General features: G+C 37.9%; 1 protein-coding gene across 1 annotated transcript in view; it reads left to right on the top strand.

The window, feature by feature from the left end:
- Window positions 1-16,690, top strand: part of LOC127646528 (contactin-4-like) — a 157,749-nt gene that overhangs the window by 127,799 nt on the left and 13,260 nt on the right. Inside the window, exons 12-19 of the mRNA XM_052130275.1 lie at window positions 2,585-2,712; window positions 4,691-4,863; window positions 7,105-7,222; window positions 7,591-7,749; window positions 8,519-8,668; window positions 9,304-9,374; window positions 14,593-14,827; window positions 15,187-15,302. Coding sequence (XP_051986235.1) covers window positions 2,585-2,712; window positions 4,691-4,863; window positions 7,105-7,222; window positions 7,591-7,749; window positions 8,519-8,668; window positions 9,304-9,374; window positions 14,593-14,827; window positions 15,187-15,302 — 1,150 coding nt within the window. The remainder of the gene's footprint in view (window positions 1-2,584; window positions 2,713-4,690; window positions 4,864-7,104; window positions 7,223-7,590; window positions 7,750-8,518; window positions 8,669-9,303; window positions 9,375-14,592; window positions 14,828-15,186; window positions 15,303-16,690) is intronic.

The following is a 16,690-nucleotide window of genomic DNA, read 5'->3' as shown; positions in this document are numbered from 1 at the left end:
ATATTGTTTCGGATAGAGGTCCGCAATTTACGTCCCAGTTTTGGAAGGAGTTTTGTCGCTTGATTGGGTCTTCCGTCAGTCTCTCGTCCGGCTTCCACCCTCTATCTAACGGTCAAGCCGAACGGGCCAATCAGACTGTCGGCCGCATCTTGCGCAGCCTTTCATTCCGTAATCCCGCGTCCTGGTCCGAACACCTTCCCTGGGCAGAATACGCCCATAATTCGCTTCCGTCGTCTGCTACCGGCCTGTCTCCTTTTCAGAGCAGCCTCGGGTACCAACCTCCGCTGTTCTCGTCGCAAATCGCCGACTTCAGCGTCCCTTTCCAAGTGTTACTCTCCGCTTACCCTGTCTGTTGCCCATGGACTTGCTCGGGATCTAAGGAAGCACTTGTTTTGTTCAGTTTTTTATCGCCCTCTCTGCGGGCTGTTTGTTTGTATTCCTCTCAAGGAGAAGACTTTGTGTTTGACATTATTCCCTGAGCTTCATTAAAAGACTCTGTTTTGCTACATCGCTTTTGGGTCCTCACTTACCATCATAACATTAAGTTTATACAATGCTTGAAATGGCCAAAAAACTGAATATTTCATACAAAGTTGAACAATAGAGTCTTCAAAGTCAAAGGACAACTGGCTCTAACAAGAACAGAAAGAGATGTGGAAGGCCCAGTCACAACTAAACAAGAGGATAAGTACATCAGAGTCTCTAATTTGAGAAATAGATGCCTCAAATGTCCTCAGCTGACAGCTTCATTGAATTCTATCCGCTCAACACTAGTTTCATGTACAACAGTAAAGAGAAGACTCAGGGGTGCAGGCCTTATGGGAAGAATTGCAAAGAAAAATACACTTTTGAAACAGAAAACAAAAATAAAAGTTTAGAGTTGGCAACAAAACAAATACTTTGGACAAGAGATAATTGGAAAATTTGTTTTGGATCTTAACCCATTGAGCTTTTGTGGGATCAGCTGGACTGTAAGGTGCATGAGAAGTGCACGACAAGACATCCACATCTATGGCAAGTGCTACAGGATGCATGTGGTGAAATGTCACCTGAGTATCTGGGCAAACTAACAGCTAGAATGCCATGGATCTGCAAAGCTGTCATTGCTGCATGTGGAGGATTTTTTATGAGAACTCTTTGAAGTAATTTTGAAGTAATTTTTCAATTGTAATAGTAAGTTCACCTTATCATTAATTGTGGATGTTTTATGTTTTAAGTCACATAGCCTAAAAGACTGAAACTTTACTGACCATATCTTGTTGAAGATCTGTGCCACTTGATTAATGGTTCTTTGACATTATTAGACGTTTCCCACTTTTTTTTTTTTTTTTTAAATACAACCATACAGAGACATATATATATATATATATATATATATATAGGGTTGTTTTTACATTTTCTGTTTGGAATAGTTGGAGACAAGATAGAAGGAATAAGACATGGCTGCTATATCTTTTAGCATTAAATCTCTCAGATTCAGACCTGAGCAGACTATGTGTGTCAGAAGATGTGTGGGTTAAAGACCCTTCTTTGCTTATTCTTTGATCTTCTGCAGTAGCCTGTCAATTGCACTGCCCACACTTGATTTACTCTACCTAGAACCATGATCAGACCCACACAGAGTTTGTGCATCTTTTTTTTCTTTGTTTTCTGTGCTTATTGTGGAAGGGAAATGAGTAGCATCTTTGGAACGGATTTAAATACTGTAAAATTTGTTAAATAGACCTCAAACTACTGCACTCTATAAATAGTAGAAAGCATTATCAAATTATTTGAAATTATTCAGATTTTATATTTTTCTTTTAAATTAAAATTTTAAGCAACATTTATTCAAAACTCTTTTATAGCTGCTCTGTGTAATTTTAGATGTTAAAATACATTCTTCCATCTCAGCTTAATTTGCAGAGACAACGATAAGTAAACATTGACTAAGCTTAGATTCACACCCATATGCTGATAACTACTAAAAATCAGCATGTATAACGTAAAAAAAGAAATCGGAAATCATTGGGTTATTTCTGATTTTTGCACCAAAATGTAAATGGACATATGCATAACACTTGTGCACATAGCTTAAGTCAGTAAGAACAACAGTGAAGTTTACAGTGTGTTTACATGCACAATGAAATTGAAGTAATTGATGCTGGAGCTGACGATCTGATGCGAATCATGGATGTAGCTTCACGATTGCTGTAGCAAAGTGGATATCCACAGTCTACTTTTTATTTTGTTTATTTAATTTTGTTATTGTTTAATTTTAATATTGTGGAGGATTAGAATGTAAGATTTCATGCCACATGTCTCCAGAGTTTCAGAGGAGATATAGTCTCAAAGTGTGCTCCATTTTGCCAAGATACCAAAGTCTGATACCAAAAGTCAGAGATTTCAATATGTATTTAAATGTTTCACATTCAATTCTTCCAAGTCCAAATTATCTGAGCTATGTGATGCACTTTAATTTTTTTAGCTCTATACTGTTACTGTATGTCAACACTTGTTTGCGTCTATTGTTATTTCTTCTTAGGGAATGCCCTTGGTGCCTTTGGCCATGTTAATACCAGTAATTCAAATGTATTATTTACAGATGGATAATCTTAGAGGACGGCACCCTTAGGATCACCAACGTTACCAAATCGGATGCAGGCAGGTACACTTGTGTGGCCAGAAACCCATTTGGCACATCCAGCAGTAGCGGCACTTTAGTGGTCAAAGGTAAAACACCTTTCGCATTTCACAAACAGCGTATTTCTGTCACTTCTAAGCGGTTGTCTTAAATCCGGATGAGGACCGGTGGAAAAAAGTGAGCAACTCAAGCATGAAATTGATAATGAAATATATAGTTGTTTTATGTTCCTGCCAGTTTGACAGAGGTATAACTCATCCAGGCTTTTGTCATCTGTGAGTTATTGGTCCAACCGCTGGTGTGAACAAATCCTTAGCCATCTACAGCTCAGGCAAAGGATATTCTCAGCCACTTTCTGCATGTTTAATTAAAAATATGCTGCTGTTGCAATTTTTATTCTCAATTTCCTTCTGTAATAACTTATGGCAATATATATGCATGTCTTTTGGACAATATGTTGGCTTCAACAGGATAGGATTATTCAAATTCAGGTCTATTGCTGGGTTTCCCGAAGCACCAAGTAAAATATTAGTAGCTCTTAAGTAGTACTTATACTCGATGGTACGTAGTACGAAAAAACTTTTGTAAATTAACAAGAGCTTTAAACCACTCCTAAGTCCAGTGCAACTTCTTTCTTGAGACAAAGGGGCATTTATTAAAATATATTAATATATTTTGATTATTGGAAAGCCAGGTACACTGTTTCAGAGAGTAAAAAAGTGTTAAAATAACTTAGTTAAATGGCAATAGAAAGATTATTGTAAAAAGCTCTTCTTTCGGGGCAATGGATGAGTCAGGAAAGAGCAAAGCAGGTTCAAGGTCAGTCTTTTAATTTTGAGCTTCACACACACACAATCGACGGAATTATTAAACATATTTTAAAGAAGACATATGTGAGTAATGAGACCCTGCAGTTTAAAACTTAAATAAATAGGCCTAAATATATTTAAAAAATGATTAACAATGGAGATTACAGTGAGAGTGTATGTGATAAGCGATTTTCTCTCTCTCTCTCTCTCTCTCTTCCTTCTTAAAATGGCAGGTTCAAATTGGCTCCAGTAGCCTGTCATCTTTCCCTCATTATGATGCACATTGCATACATTCACATTACATGCATTTCTTATGTCACTTTCATTAATCTCTATGATCATTAATACATCTGAAATCGCAAAAAAAAGCTATAATCATTTATTTAAATAAATGTAGTAATAGTTAATAACTTGTGGCACCTCAACAAGGTAACAAACAACTTCCATGTATTCGGTATTTCCACATTATCGTTATGTGGGAAGACAAACTCTTGGATATATTAGCCAAATTGATCGTTACCTTTGCCGGACAGCTCCCGTAATGAAGCACAAAAGTTCTACTTTCTAACAAGTGATATACATGCTGGTTTGGGAAACAGGCATTACTCCATCGTAAAATAATACGGATTTCCTTGATTCCATACAAGTTGTTCTTTGGAACATTCTCAAATCATGCTGATAACATGGATCATTAGGTTTTGTACAAAGCTATGGAGTCCATACCAGCTTGAGTGGATGCTGTTGTTAAAGGAAAAGGGCATTAAAACAATACTGAATACTACAACACTCTGAAATGTATCTTAATATTTCAGTTCAAATGCAAAATAGAAGCATTTGCAATAGTGGTTTTTTAATAGTAGAATAGTTTTTAAAACTTGAGTGGCACATGCCTTAGACAGACAGACATCAGTCAGCCATTGGTCACCAGATACATAAAAATGGAAATCCGATCATTTAGAAAAGATATAGCAGAACAGTCATAAGGTCTGTGCCAAGTTTTGTGGATGTATCGTAATAGTTATAGTAAGAGTTTGAGTTAGAAATGTTGGTCTTTGTTTTGGGATAAAAAATTAAAATAAAATACAGTAAACCGTGTTTGTAGAATAACACTGTGTTGGCTTTGGCAAGCCAACAATACAATTTGTAGTCTTCTTTTGATAATAGACCACTGCTTGAGAACTTCAAGACTTTTTTCCTTACAAAACTGGTCCTTTCTTCCCTTTAATGCACTCAAAACTCTTTTTTTTTTTTTTGACAGAACCAACCAAGATTACAGTGCCTCCACTGAGTATGGATGCCACAGTAGGGGAGAGCATTGTCCTGCCATGTGAAGTATCTAAAGACTCCACTCTACACCCTACCTTTAAGTGGTTCTTCAGTGGGAAACTCATAGATTTCAGTAGACACGACCACTTTGGAATGATAGGAGGGGTGCGTTTCTGGCATTGTGTTTGTTATTTTGCAAAATGTTGCAAATTTACCTTTGATTCTTCTTAGAAATTATCCTTTTGTTTAGAGGAATGGCAGTACAGAGAATGACTTTGTGTGTTTTCATTTTTTTTTTCTTGAGTACAAGGGCACCTGGCTGCTCACTGAACACTGAGGCACAAATCTGTCTGATTACAGGATTTACGTTGAACCCTGTTTAACACACAGAGAACCTCACATAGCTATCCACGGGACCCTATCTCTAACTGTGTAGATCCACAGTGCTTTTCAGGTTGCCCAGTATTTCTTTTTAGAACCTGGAGAGAGCAATGATAAAATGAGCGAATGGCTGGGCTCTGAGGATTGCTTGTCTAAGCAGGCTTGAAGAACCTTATCTTAACTAGCCGAGCAAATATGAGAGGCAGTGAGACATTTGTCCCTTCATTGGCATTTGATTTATGAGATGTCTCAAATGTGTAATATTTACAGGGTTCCCACAGTCATAGAAAAATATATCAGAAAATATTACAATTTGCTTTCCAGGCCTGGAAAAAGTAATAGAAATTATTAGCAAATAGATAAATGCCATGAACGACACCTTTGTGTGTCTATTTCAATTAAACTCTGATTCAATTAAACTCTGATTCAATTAAAAAACCTCCGTGGAGGTTGATGACACCCATGTTAATATAAACACAAATTTTGATAATATAAACAAGAATTTTGATAGTGAACACAAAGCGTTTCACTTTTATTTAACATTTATGTAATATCAAATGTTCTTGGTCAATGGGGTTTATACATGCAGTGAGGAGAAGATGGCCGCTTACTCTATAACATTTCTGTGGAGATGATAGAATGAAGAAACACAGAATCTTAAAGGTCTTCCTTCATGTGAAATATGGACTTTTTGGTTTAATCTGAGAAACTTAAAATAACGTGTGAAAGTGAATAATGTAGGACAGATATATTTTACTATAGCACAATTTAATATAACAAAACACAACATAATACTGTCTAATATAACATAACATATTGTAATATAATAGCAACTGTGCTGATAGATGGACATACAGCACTCTTGCTGGTGAGATATTACTTTATATAGTATAAAAGCTATTCAGGTTTCTGTGGTTCCAAAAAATGCTTGGTTCCAAATAAATAAATAAATAAAACAATGTAATTGTAAAGTGGACCAAGACTAAAGTTGACCAAAAAGAGAGACAGATATTTTAAGTATTTTGGAAATATTTGGATATTTCAAATGTAATTTTTCATGTTTTTAAAACCTTAATGGAAATCATACATTCGCTGAGCACTTTATTAGGAGCTCTATTGTCTTCCATTGTTTTAGCCCATCCACCTCAAAGTTGGACGTGTTGTGCTTTCTGAGATGCAATTCTGCTCACTACAATTGTTATAATAGACTTTCTGTCAGCTTGAACCAGTCTAGACTCTGTTGACCTCTCTCATCAACAAGGCATTTCCATCTGCAGAATAGCCACTCTCTGGATGTTTATTTTTTTTGGCACCATTCTGAGTAAACTCTAGAGGCTGTTGTGCATGAAAATACCAGGAGATCAGCAGTTACAAAAATACTCAAACCAACCCGTCTGGCACCAACAATCATGCCATGGTCGAAATCACTGAGATCACATTTTTTCCCCATTCTGATGGTTGATGTGAACATTTACTGAAGCTCCTGACCCGTATCTGTATGATTATAGGCACTGCGCTGCCGCCACATGATTGGATGATTAGAGAATCACATGAATAATTAGGTGTATTGGTGTTCTTAATAAAGTGCTCAGTGAGTGTATATCCCTATTTTATTATATGATTTCAAGTTAAACATGAATAAATGACTTAATGTGTATGAAGCACACATACACCTTAAGAAGTATGACATTTTTTATGACAATTAATGATAAAAGCTCTAAAACTGACTATTAATCATCATAATCGCGATTATTTTTTGACAATTAATCGTCAGCCAAATTTCATTATTGTGAAAGCCCTAGTATCAAGTGATAATACCATAGTATTTTTTGATTACTTTGTGAAAGCATTAGATTATAATACCATATTACTTTTTTATTAATTTGTGGTGGTATCAAATGTTAATAACATAGTACATTTATGTAAGTGATGGCACCCCACAGTACCTTTTTGTTAGGTATTTGATCTAAATATAGAAATTAATGTTTTATTAACTACAGTGACTGTTGCTATATCTTTTTCTAGGAATCGTCTGGTGATCTTATGATCAGAAACGTACAGCTAAAGCACTCTGGAAAGTACGTCTGCATGGTGCATACAGCAGTGGACAGTGTGTCCGCCGCAGCACACCTAATTGTCAGAGGTATGCGTGCCTCCCCCTCAAGGAGGTGTTCAGTATTCTACACTTTTCTGAGCATTTATCAAATATTAATTAAAAAGGACTCATGCTTTGCCCATTCCCCACTATTTCTGTTTTATTCATTCATTTGGCTCTTGAATGACTACAGGAGTATCTGAAATCAATGCATTAATTCCCTGCTTCTTGCTCTTTAGAACCTTTGTATTTCCATCATCAATTTGAAGAATCTTTCTCTCTGGTTCTGAATATTAAGCATAGAGCCTTTTGTGGGCAGACTTGACTCACATTGCGAGATACTTGGTCACTTTGCTGTGCCCTTCTCTGTTGAGTACACACAGCAAGTTTTGAGTCCTTTTTGGTGGTTTTGTCAGGGCCCCCTGGTGCACCGGTTGGCGTGTTGGTTGGGGACGTCACAGATAGGACCGCTCAACTCTCATGGGGCCCGGGGCCAGACAACCACAGTCCAGTTACCTTCTACATCGTACAAGCCAGGACGCCATTCTCTATTGGATGGCAAGCAGTCAAAACTGGTACAGTAGTCTGCTTAATCAATCATAGAATGTAGGTTTAGCCTACAAGTTGCTGCATGAAGCAACTGTCCATACCCATACAAAAGAGAATCACAAATAAGATCCTGTTAATATCTCAATTGTTTATCCTAGACAGCAAATGATGAATTTGCTCAAGTCTCATACTTCTCAGATTTTTCTCCTGAGAAAAGGAATTTCAGAAGAATTCTTAACAATGCATCAAATTGTGCTCAGATTTGCCAAGATACCAAAATCTGCAATTAAAAATCAGAGATTTAATTATGAACTCAAACATTTCTCATCAAATTCTTCAAAGAGCAAATTGTCTGGGCTAAGCTATCCACAATATTTTATATAAATATATATTTTTTTACTCTATACTTTTGATTTTTGATTTCTCCTAAGGAACTTAAGAGGAAACATCTGAGATAATGTTGATACTTAAATGAAAATGAACTGTAAGCTCTTCTGAGCTATAAAAGAACAACCCTTTGAGCAATAAAATGTTCATCTGTCTATGCTTTTAACAGAGTCATTTAAATGTGGCACTTTGACTATTCTAGAGAGTGAATCATGCAAATTCCTGTTTTAATGCACTATGAAAGATAAATAAAAAAAGAGAAATGTGCAATTGCAAAAAAAAAAAAAAAAAAGAAAAGAGAAAGAAATATACTGTATCTGCCAAAGTTATTGCAAAAATAATGATGGTTGTGGATTTAGCACAGATGGGAATTTATGTATTTTTTATTCCAAATTTCTTTAATCCTAGTTCCTGATTCTGTGCCTGGACAGATGATTCATGCGACAGTGGTGGATCTAAATCCATGGGTAGATTATGAATTTAGAGTTGTGGCTATCAACAACGTGGGAGTGGGGGAGCCCAGCGTGCCATCCAAACCCGTTCGCACCAAAGCTGCAGGTACGCTTTCATCTCTCCTGTTTCTAAATCTGCCATCACCAATTCATCAGGAAGGAGAAAATGTAATTTAATTCTATAATTAGTTTAAATCACTGGGAGTGACTCCTCGTAATAGAGTTCAGGCATGAGAAATAAATACTTGAACATTCACATCAGTTATCCTGCGTACTGTGGGTACATCCAAACTGCATAATAATTTACAGACAATTAGGACACAAACTAAGTGTGCAGAAATTGAACTGGCATCAAAGAAGGACCACTTTTAAACCACAAGGAAATTGTTTTTCATATGCAGTGGTGTCGTTGTTGCATGGACATGTTTGCTAGATTCTTTAAAACGATAGTTCACCAAAAAATTACATAATGTAATTATTTACTCACAATAATATTGTTCCAAATCTCTATGACTTTCTATCTTCCGTGGAACGTAAATGGAGATATTAGGCAGAAGGCAACCTCAATCACCTTAATTGTATGGAAAAAATTATGCATTCTGGCTATCATTCTGCCTAACATGTCCTTTAGTGTTTCAAAATAGAAATGAAGTCTTATAAGTTTGAAACATTCTACCTTGTTCAGAACAATCACAAACTATTTGTCTTCTGATGTTGTCTGTGCTGTCTTCTGCCTCTTAGATCCTGAAGTAGCTCCAGCCAACGTGAGTGGAGGCGGCGGCAGCCGAGGCGAACTCGTGATTGTTTGGGAGGTGAGCTCAGTGACTTTCACAGGCACCTTTATTGTGACAGGAGGGTTTTCAAATTACTCTGCTCAGATCGGATTCTGATGGAATTCTCCATGTTGATGTGGTTTAATTTAGACAAGGTTTAATTAAAAGACACCACTCATCTCATCTTTTTACTTTGCTTCAGCGGGATTGCTCCCTCTGGTATGTAAATCATAATGAAGACACAGATACGAAGCAGCTTTCATAGCGGTAAATCTGAAACAACAATGTTTATCAATGGCTTTCTTGTAATCTCCTCTTGGCTGTCATGGCACATCTTCGGTGCAAAATACAGTGCATTTTTGAGTAAATGCTGGGCTTTTATGACTGACACAGTAGAGCTTGAAGCTGTCAACTTTATTTACTTATACTCATTGCTTTTCAGCTTATATACGGAACAATGTAAACATACCAAGGAAAATTACTTGTCAACTGGTCAGAATGTAACATGTCAGTTTTTTGAATGCTTTTTCTTATCATTCTTAATATTCATTAATAACTTGTACTTGCTATAGGTTTAGTGTTAGGGTTTGGATTAGGGTTAGTTTCTTGTAATTATGCATAATTTACTGTTAGTACATGTAATATGTATAATTACTATAGCCAATACATATAATATGTATAACAAAGACGCTGTAAAATAAATAGTTTCCTAAGGTTCAATTTGTAAATATTAGTAAATGCATTAGGTATCATAAAGTTACAATGAATATGATAAATGTACATCATTTATTAATTTGTGTTAATGTTAAATTATAAAGAGACAATGTTTCTTGTTAATTCATAGTGGATTAACTAATGTTAACAAAGAAATATGTCAAACACAAGTAATGAACTTAAAGTAATTAAATTAATTGAAGGTAACATGTCATTGATAACAATAATTGAAAATGTAATGAGTTACAGTACCTTTTGATTAAAAAGTAGTTTTATTATTGTAAATAATTACTTTGTAATCAGATTACACCCAAAACTGGCAATCAGACTAATAAAACGGATGAAAAAAATTGCATACACCACATATTCAGGATTAGGGGGGACCAAATGTAATAATTTAATAATCAACCATGGAAAAACCCCACATCACAACTTTTATTCAATATATGAAACACCCAGTAACCACCTAGCAATGCCCTAGAAACCATCCAGAATACCATAGAAACTGCATAGCAGCACCCCCAGAACAATGATGTAACTACCTAGTAATATCTTAGCAACCACGCAGAATACCAATGCAAACAACATACGTAGTAACACCCTAACAACCACCCAGAACACTGAAGCTGTCACTAGCAATGCCCTAACAACCTTGTAGTGGGAATTGCCGCAAACCTCCCGGTATATTACAATGATACAATGATTACAATGATATACAGTATAGTATGATTCTATGTGTATTGCATTTTTTTTTATTATGGTGATTTTATACATTTAGCTGTTTTAATCCCTTTTTTGCTAGAAAGAAAGGAAGAACAGTTGTTTCAGTCTGTAATAATGAATCTGCAGGTAAAAGATGCAAAAAAACCAATCATTTTATCATCACAGATGCAGCGTGACACGCTTTAATGTAACCGGAGTGCTTGGAGAAACAGAACGACCCCTGTGCCGCATTCAAATTTCAAAAGCGTATAGATGTTAGATTATAAATATTGTTCATGGCATCTAACAGTTTGATGAACCTTTTTTACTGCAACTATTTAATAAGGCAGTGGCAGTGTCAGACAGAATCTGCAGAATGACTCCAGAAACATCTTCTTTACAACACTTCACAAATAAACCTTTGGATTATGCATAATAACAGGAACATTGATCACATCAGAGGATTTGATGTCTGACAGTGAACAAGCAGTGCTTTACCATCTGTGCATTAAAGGACTAAACAAAGAGACTAAATGTCTCAGAGAAAAACATATTCATGTGGAGAAAATATAGTATATTATATATATATATATATACACTCACCTAAAGGATTATTAGGAACACCATACTAATACTGTGTTTGACCCCCTTTCGCCTTCAGAACTGCCTTAATTCTACATTGATTCAACAAGGTGCTGAAAGCAGTCTTTAGAAATGTTGGCCCATATTGATAGGATAGCATCTTGCAGTTGATGGAGATTTGTGGGATGCACATCCAGGGCACCAAGCTCCCGTTCCACCACATCCCAAAGATGCTCTATTGGGTTGAGATCTGGTGACTGTTGGGGGCCATTTTAGTACAGTGAACTCATTGTCATGTTCAAGAAACCAATTTGAAATGATTCGAGCTTTGTGACATGGTGCATTATCCTGCTGGAAGTAGCCATCAGAGGATGGGTACATGGTGGCCATAAAGGGATGGACATGGTCAGAAACAATGCTCAGGTAGGCCGTGGCATTTAAACGATGCCCAATTGGCACTAAGGGGCCTAAAGTGTGCCAAGAAAACATCCCCCACACCATTACACCACCACCACCAGCCTGCACAGTGGTAACAAGGCACGATGGATCCATGTTCTCATTCTGTTTACGCCAAATTCTGACTCTACCATCTGAATGTCTCAACAGAAATCGAGACTCATCAGACCAGGCAACATTTTTCCAGTCTTCAACTGTCCAATTTTGGTGAGCTGTTGCAAATTGTAGCCTCTTTTTCCTATTTGTAGTGGAGATGAGTGGTACCCGGTGGGGTCTTCTGCAGTTGTAGCCCATCCGCCTCAAGGTTGTGCATGTTGTGGCTTTACAAATGCTTTGCTGCATACTTCGGTTGTAACGAGTGGTTATTTCAGGCAAAGTTGCTCTTCTATCAGCTTGAATCAGTCGGCCCATTCTCCTCTGACCTCTAGCATCAACAAGGCATTTTCGCCCACAGGACTGCCGCATACTGGATGCTTTTCCCTTTTCACACCATTCTTTGTAAACCCTAGAAATGGTTGTGCGTGAAAATCCCAGTAACTGAGCAGATTGTGAAATACTCAGACCGGCCCGTCTGGCACCAACAACCATGCCATGCTCAAAATTGCTTAAATCACCTTTCTTTCCCATTCTGACATTCAGTTTGGAGTTCAGGAGATTGTCTTGACCAGGACCACACCCCTAAATGCATTGAAGCAACTGCCATGTGATTTGTTGATTAGATAATTGCATTAATGAGAAATTGAACAGGTGTTCCTAATAATCCTTTAGGTGAGTGTGTATATATATATATATATATATATATATATATATATATATATATATATATATATATACATACAGTCTTAACACATAAGATGTTTCACAAAAACATTTATCTTAAGATAGTTATTTATATCTTCAGCATTAGTGTGTCAACAGTAAATATACATTTTAGACTCCTAAACATTACTACTGTAAACAGAAAAGACTAGAATAGAAGAACAGGTAGCCCTACAACAGATAGCATTCCCCCCACAGACCCCTACTTAACATTGAGTTAGTCTGGGATGCAATGAAGAGATAGAAGCAATTGACACAGTCTAAACAAATAGAAGAACTGTGACAAATTCTCCAAGAAGCTTGAAACATCCTATCTTCCAACAATGAAAAACAAAGAAAAACTGTGTCCAAGAGTACCTAGGAGAATTGGTGCTGTTTTAAAGGCAAAGGTGGTCACACATTCACGTGCCTTCCGCCCCGTCTGCCAGCAGGTCATCCCCATCTACCTGGATCAAGGGGAGTTAAACAATAGAAAATGCAGTACTTGTACCCCTTAACGGCGATGGTACCAAATGAAAACACTAATATTTAAAAAGAGAGGGAAAAGGCCAATGCGGAGGGGCAGTGGGAGAGAGAGAGAGGAGAGAGTGAGAAGAAAGAAATAATAATTTACTCACTGGTTCTCCGATACGCCGGAGCCTGGTTCTCGGAAACTCCTCCACCCTCTAGCGGACAAAAGCCATACATCCCCAGGCAGATCGGAGGCAGTCCTCCGGCCCCTGGCGGACAGAATGCCCTGCCATGTTACTGTGGACGTAAAAGTCTTTCCGCCCCTGGCAGCGGTCCTCCCGCTCCAGGCGGAAGGCCAGGAGCCCCTCCCCTCTTGCGGTCGATGGTCTCAGACCCCGCCACATTTCAGTGGCTGGTAGGGGTCTCCTCCGCCCCTGGCAGCGGCCCTAACCACTCCAGGCAGTTGGTTAGGAGCCCCTCCCCTCGCGGTCGGCGGCTGTTCCTCCGCTCTCAGGCAGCCGGCCTCCTCTGACCCCCATCGGATGGCAGCGGCTGCTCTGTTGGGGTTGATGATAGTGGTGAGGATTCTACTACACCGCATCCCTCCTCCTTCCCAGGTTGTGGCACCAATGTAACACAGTTTTATGGAAAGTAGGAGGCGAGAACCGGCTTGATAATATAAATAATCCTTTAATAATAAACTTAACCAAAAGACTCACACACACAGGTGTCGGGCAGCTGCCCGCAACTCTCTATGTCTCACTGCTGTCTCCTGTCGCCTTTATTCTGGGTGTGCGGAATCACGACCTGGCACTGCCCTCCGCCCTGCCACAATATATAATGTTATTAGCATAAGCTACATTTTTGTTTTTAAATAAAATTGAAAATTGATTTTTCATAAGAGAATTTAAAAAATAAAATTCTCAAGAATCGCAGACAGAATCCCACCCCTATTACAACCACCCAGAACACCCCATCAACCACATAGCAAGGCCCTAGCAACCAACTAGAACACCATAGCAACTGTACAGCAGCAGCCATACATCCACCTAGCAATGCCCCAGCAACTACCCAGAACCTCCTAGCAACGCCTTAGCAACCAACAGCCTAACAACCACCTTGAATACCCAAGCAACCATTTACATTTATGCATTTGGCAGACGCTTTTATCCAAAGCAACTTACAGAGCCTTTATTACAGAGACAATCCCCCCGGAGCAACCTGGAGTTAAGTGCCTTGCTCAAGAACACAATGGTGGTGGTGGTTGTGGGGATCGAACCAGCGAACTTCTGATTACCAGTTTACCAGTTTTTATGTGGTTTAGACCACTACACCACCACCACCACTCCAGTAAATTGGTGGCAACCACAATACTATCAACCGTATATAAAGCAACGACCTGGCTACCACCACAATGACCTAGCATCATTACACCAAGATTTTCAAGGGCAACATTGACTGATTTCTTCAGAGTAATCTAGTTTTTGAGACCTTTTTTCTTTTTTATTCTTTTTATTATCTCTTTTTCCCACAGCCTTTGCCGGAAGAGCTGCAAAATGGACAAAAATTTGGATATGTCGTGGCATTTCGTCCGCTTGGCAGCACAACATGGAAACAGAGCGTGTTGGTCTCAGCCGATGCTTCACGATATGTTTTTAAAAATGACAGTTTTCCACCACTCACTCGGTTTGAAGTAAAAGTTGGTGTCTACAACAACATTGGAGAGGGACCGTTTAGCCCCGTGGTCATTGTATATTCAGCTGATGAAGGTTAATATGCTTGTATTCTGTGTTGATTGTATCATTGCAAATTGTTCAAGGACATTACAAAGCATGACAAAAGCTGATGGATGTGCTGCAAGTTTTAATTACACCCCCTCTACAGCTGTGTTGTTGCACTTTGATGATAATTTATTTTTTCGCACCCTTACATTTACATACAAGAGTGATAACAGCGCAATTAGTTTTATACAACAGGTAGTACATTAGGCACTACAGACAGAAAGCTGATATTGGTTGAATCCTTTGTTAACTATAAACTGTCTGTCTCAAGTCATCTGTTCTTATTTGCTGTTGTTGTTTTTCTTTCCGTTACTCTTTTTTATGTCTAAATTTCATGACTTGGACAGAACCTTCAGTAGCTCCTTCAAGAGTATGGGCTCGCACACTCTCAGCATCTGAGATCGAGGTTTTCTGGGAACCTGTCCACCAAACCAGCAGCAAAGGAAGGATAACAGGCTATGAGGTATATACACAATATAAAATATTAGTACACTGACCAACTAGGCAAAGCAAGGCAAGTTTATTTATATAGCACATTTCATACACAATGGCAACTCAAAGAGCTTTACATACAAATTATTTGAAAAAATTCAAGATACATAATAAAAAAATCTAATAACAATTAAGGACATGAAAAAAGAATAAAAAGTAATACAATAATAATAATAATAGAAAAGTTAATTTTATCAGTTTGAGTGTTCCCTAGGAATCAAACCCATGATCTTGATGTTGCTAGCACCATGCTCTACCAGTTGAGCTACAGGAACATAAACAAAAATTTTTTTAAAAAGCTTTTCACAACAGAGAATGTTGTCTCAAAGGAGCTTTACAAAGAGTAGCGCCTTATACTTATTATGTTGTTATGGTACCAAATTTTCAGTAAATTTAATCTTTTCTTTTATTTAAAAAAAGCAAAAAATCTTGGTTTCAATGAGGCACTTACAATGAATTTGAATGGGGCCAATTTTTGGAGGATTTAAAGACCGATATGTGGAAGAACTGGCCACGTTCACTTAAATTGTAAGCGCCTCACTGTAACCCTGATAAGATTCTTGCTTCTTTTTTCTTTTCTTATTTTAAAAAATGCTGTCAATTGAGCTTAACTCATATTGAACATGGAATACTTGTTTAATAGACTATGCCATTTAGCTTAATGTGAATGTATCTTGCTTTAAGCATGTTTAATGGAAAAATACAAAACAAAAATACTGTGTTTGTGAAAGGCACTTATTGAATAAATTGCTGCTAGCATGGATGGTATGACATTAATGTATGACTCAGATCAGTGTATCCAAATGTATGAGCACATACATGTGGATACATAAGTTGGTCCTTGAGGATGGTACAAATTGTGATGGGCGTCCAGTTAAAAAAAGCTGGAGAGCCACTGGTTCAGACAACCCGCTGACAAGTCGATTATGAAAATGTGTAGTTTTGCACATGCCTAACATAAACACCATAAAAGGAGGGGAAAAAAAGATTTGAGATGCCTCAGCTCAATCAAACTCTGTAATATATGCACTGCACTGATGGTAGGGTGTGCAATTTCCTGGTTCCCAGCCAGAGTGTGCGAACCCGTGGCCACATTTTTCACAATCTCATCTGCAGAATGAAGAGGTCTCCTCACAGCTGGTCCTTTCTCCCAGGGAGCGCCAATACCCAGGCTTTCTGGGCACTTATATAAATCACCTGTCAGACGTGTGGACATCATACATCAATTCCCCCTGCTACAAACACTTAAGCTGCTAGGTCGTTTCTCACAGTGTGTGAAACCCACAGGATTTTGCCTATTTCTCTCCTTTCAACCCGATCTAGTCTGCGTAACAAATCCCAGGTCACTGCCGTTCCGTG

Source organism: Xyrauchen texanus, chromosome 7, assembly GCF_025860055.1.
Source record: "Xyrauchen texanus isolate HMW12.3.18 chromosome 7, RBS_HiC_50CHRs, whole genome shotgun sequence".
Classification (NCBI taxonomy): Eukaryota; Metazoa; Chordata; class Actinopteri; order Cypriniformes; family Catostomidae; genus Xyrauchen; species Xyrauchen texanus.
Note: the sequence above shows the minus strand (reverse complement) of the source record. Positions and strands in the feature narration are given on the sequence as shown.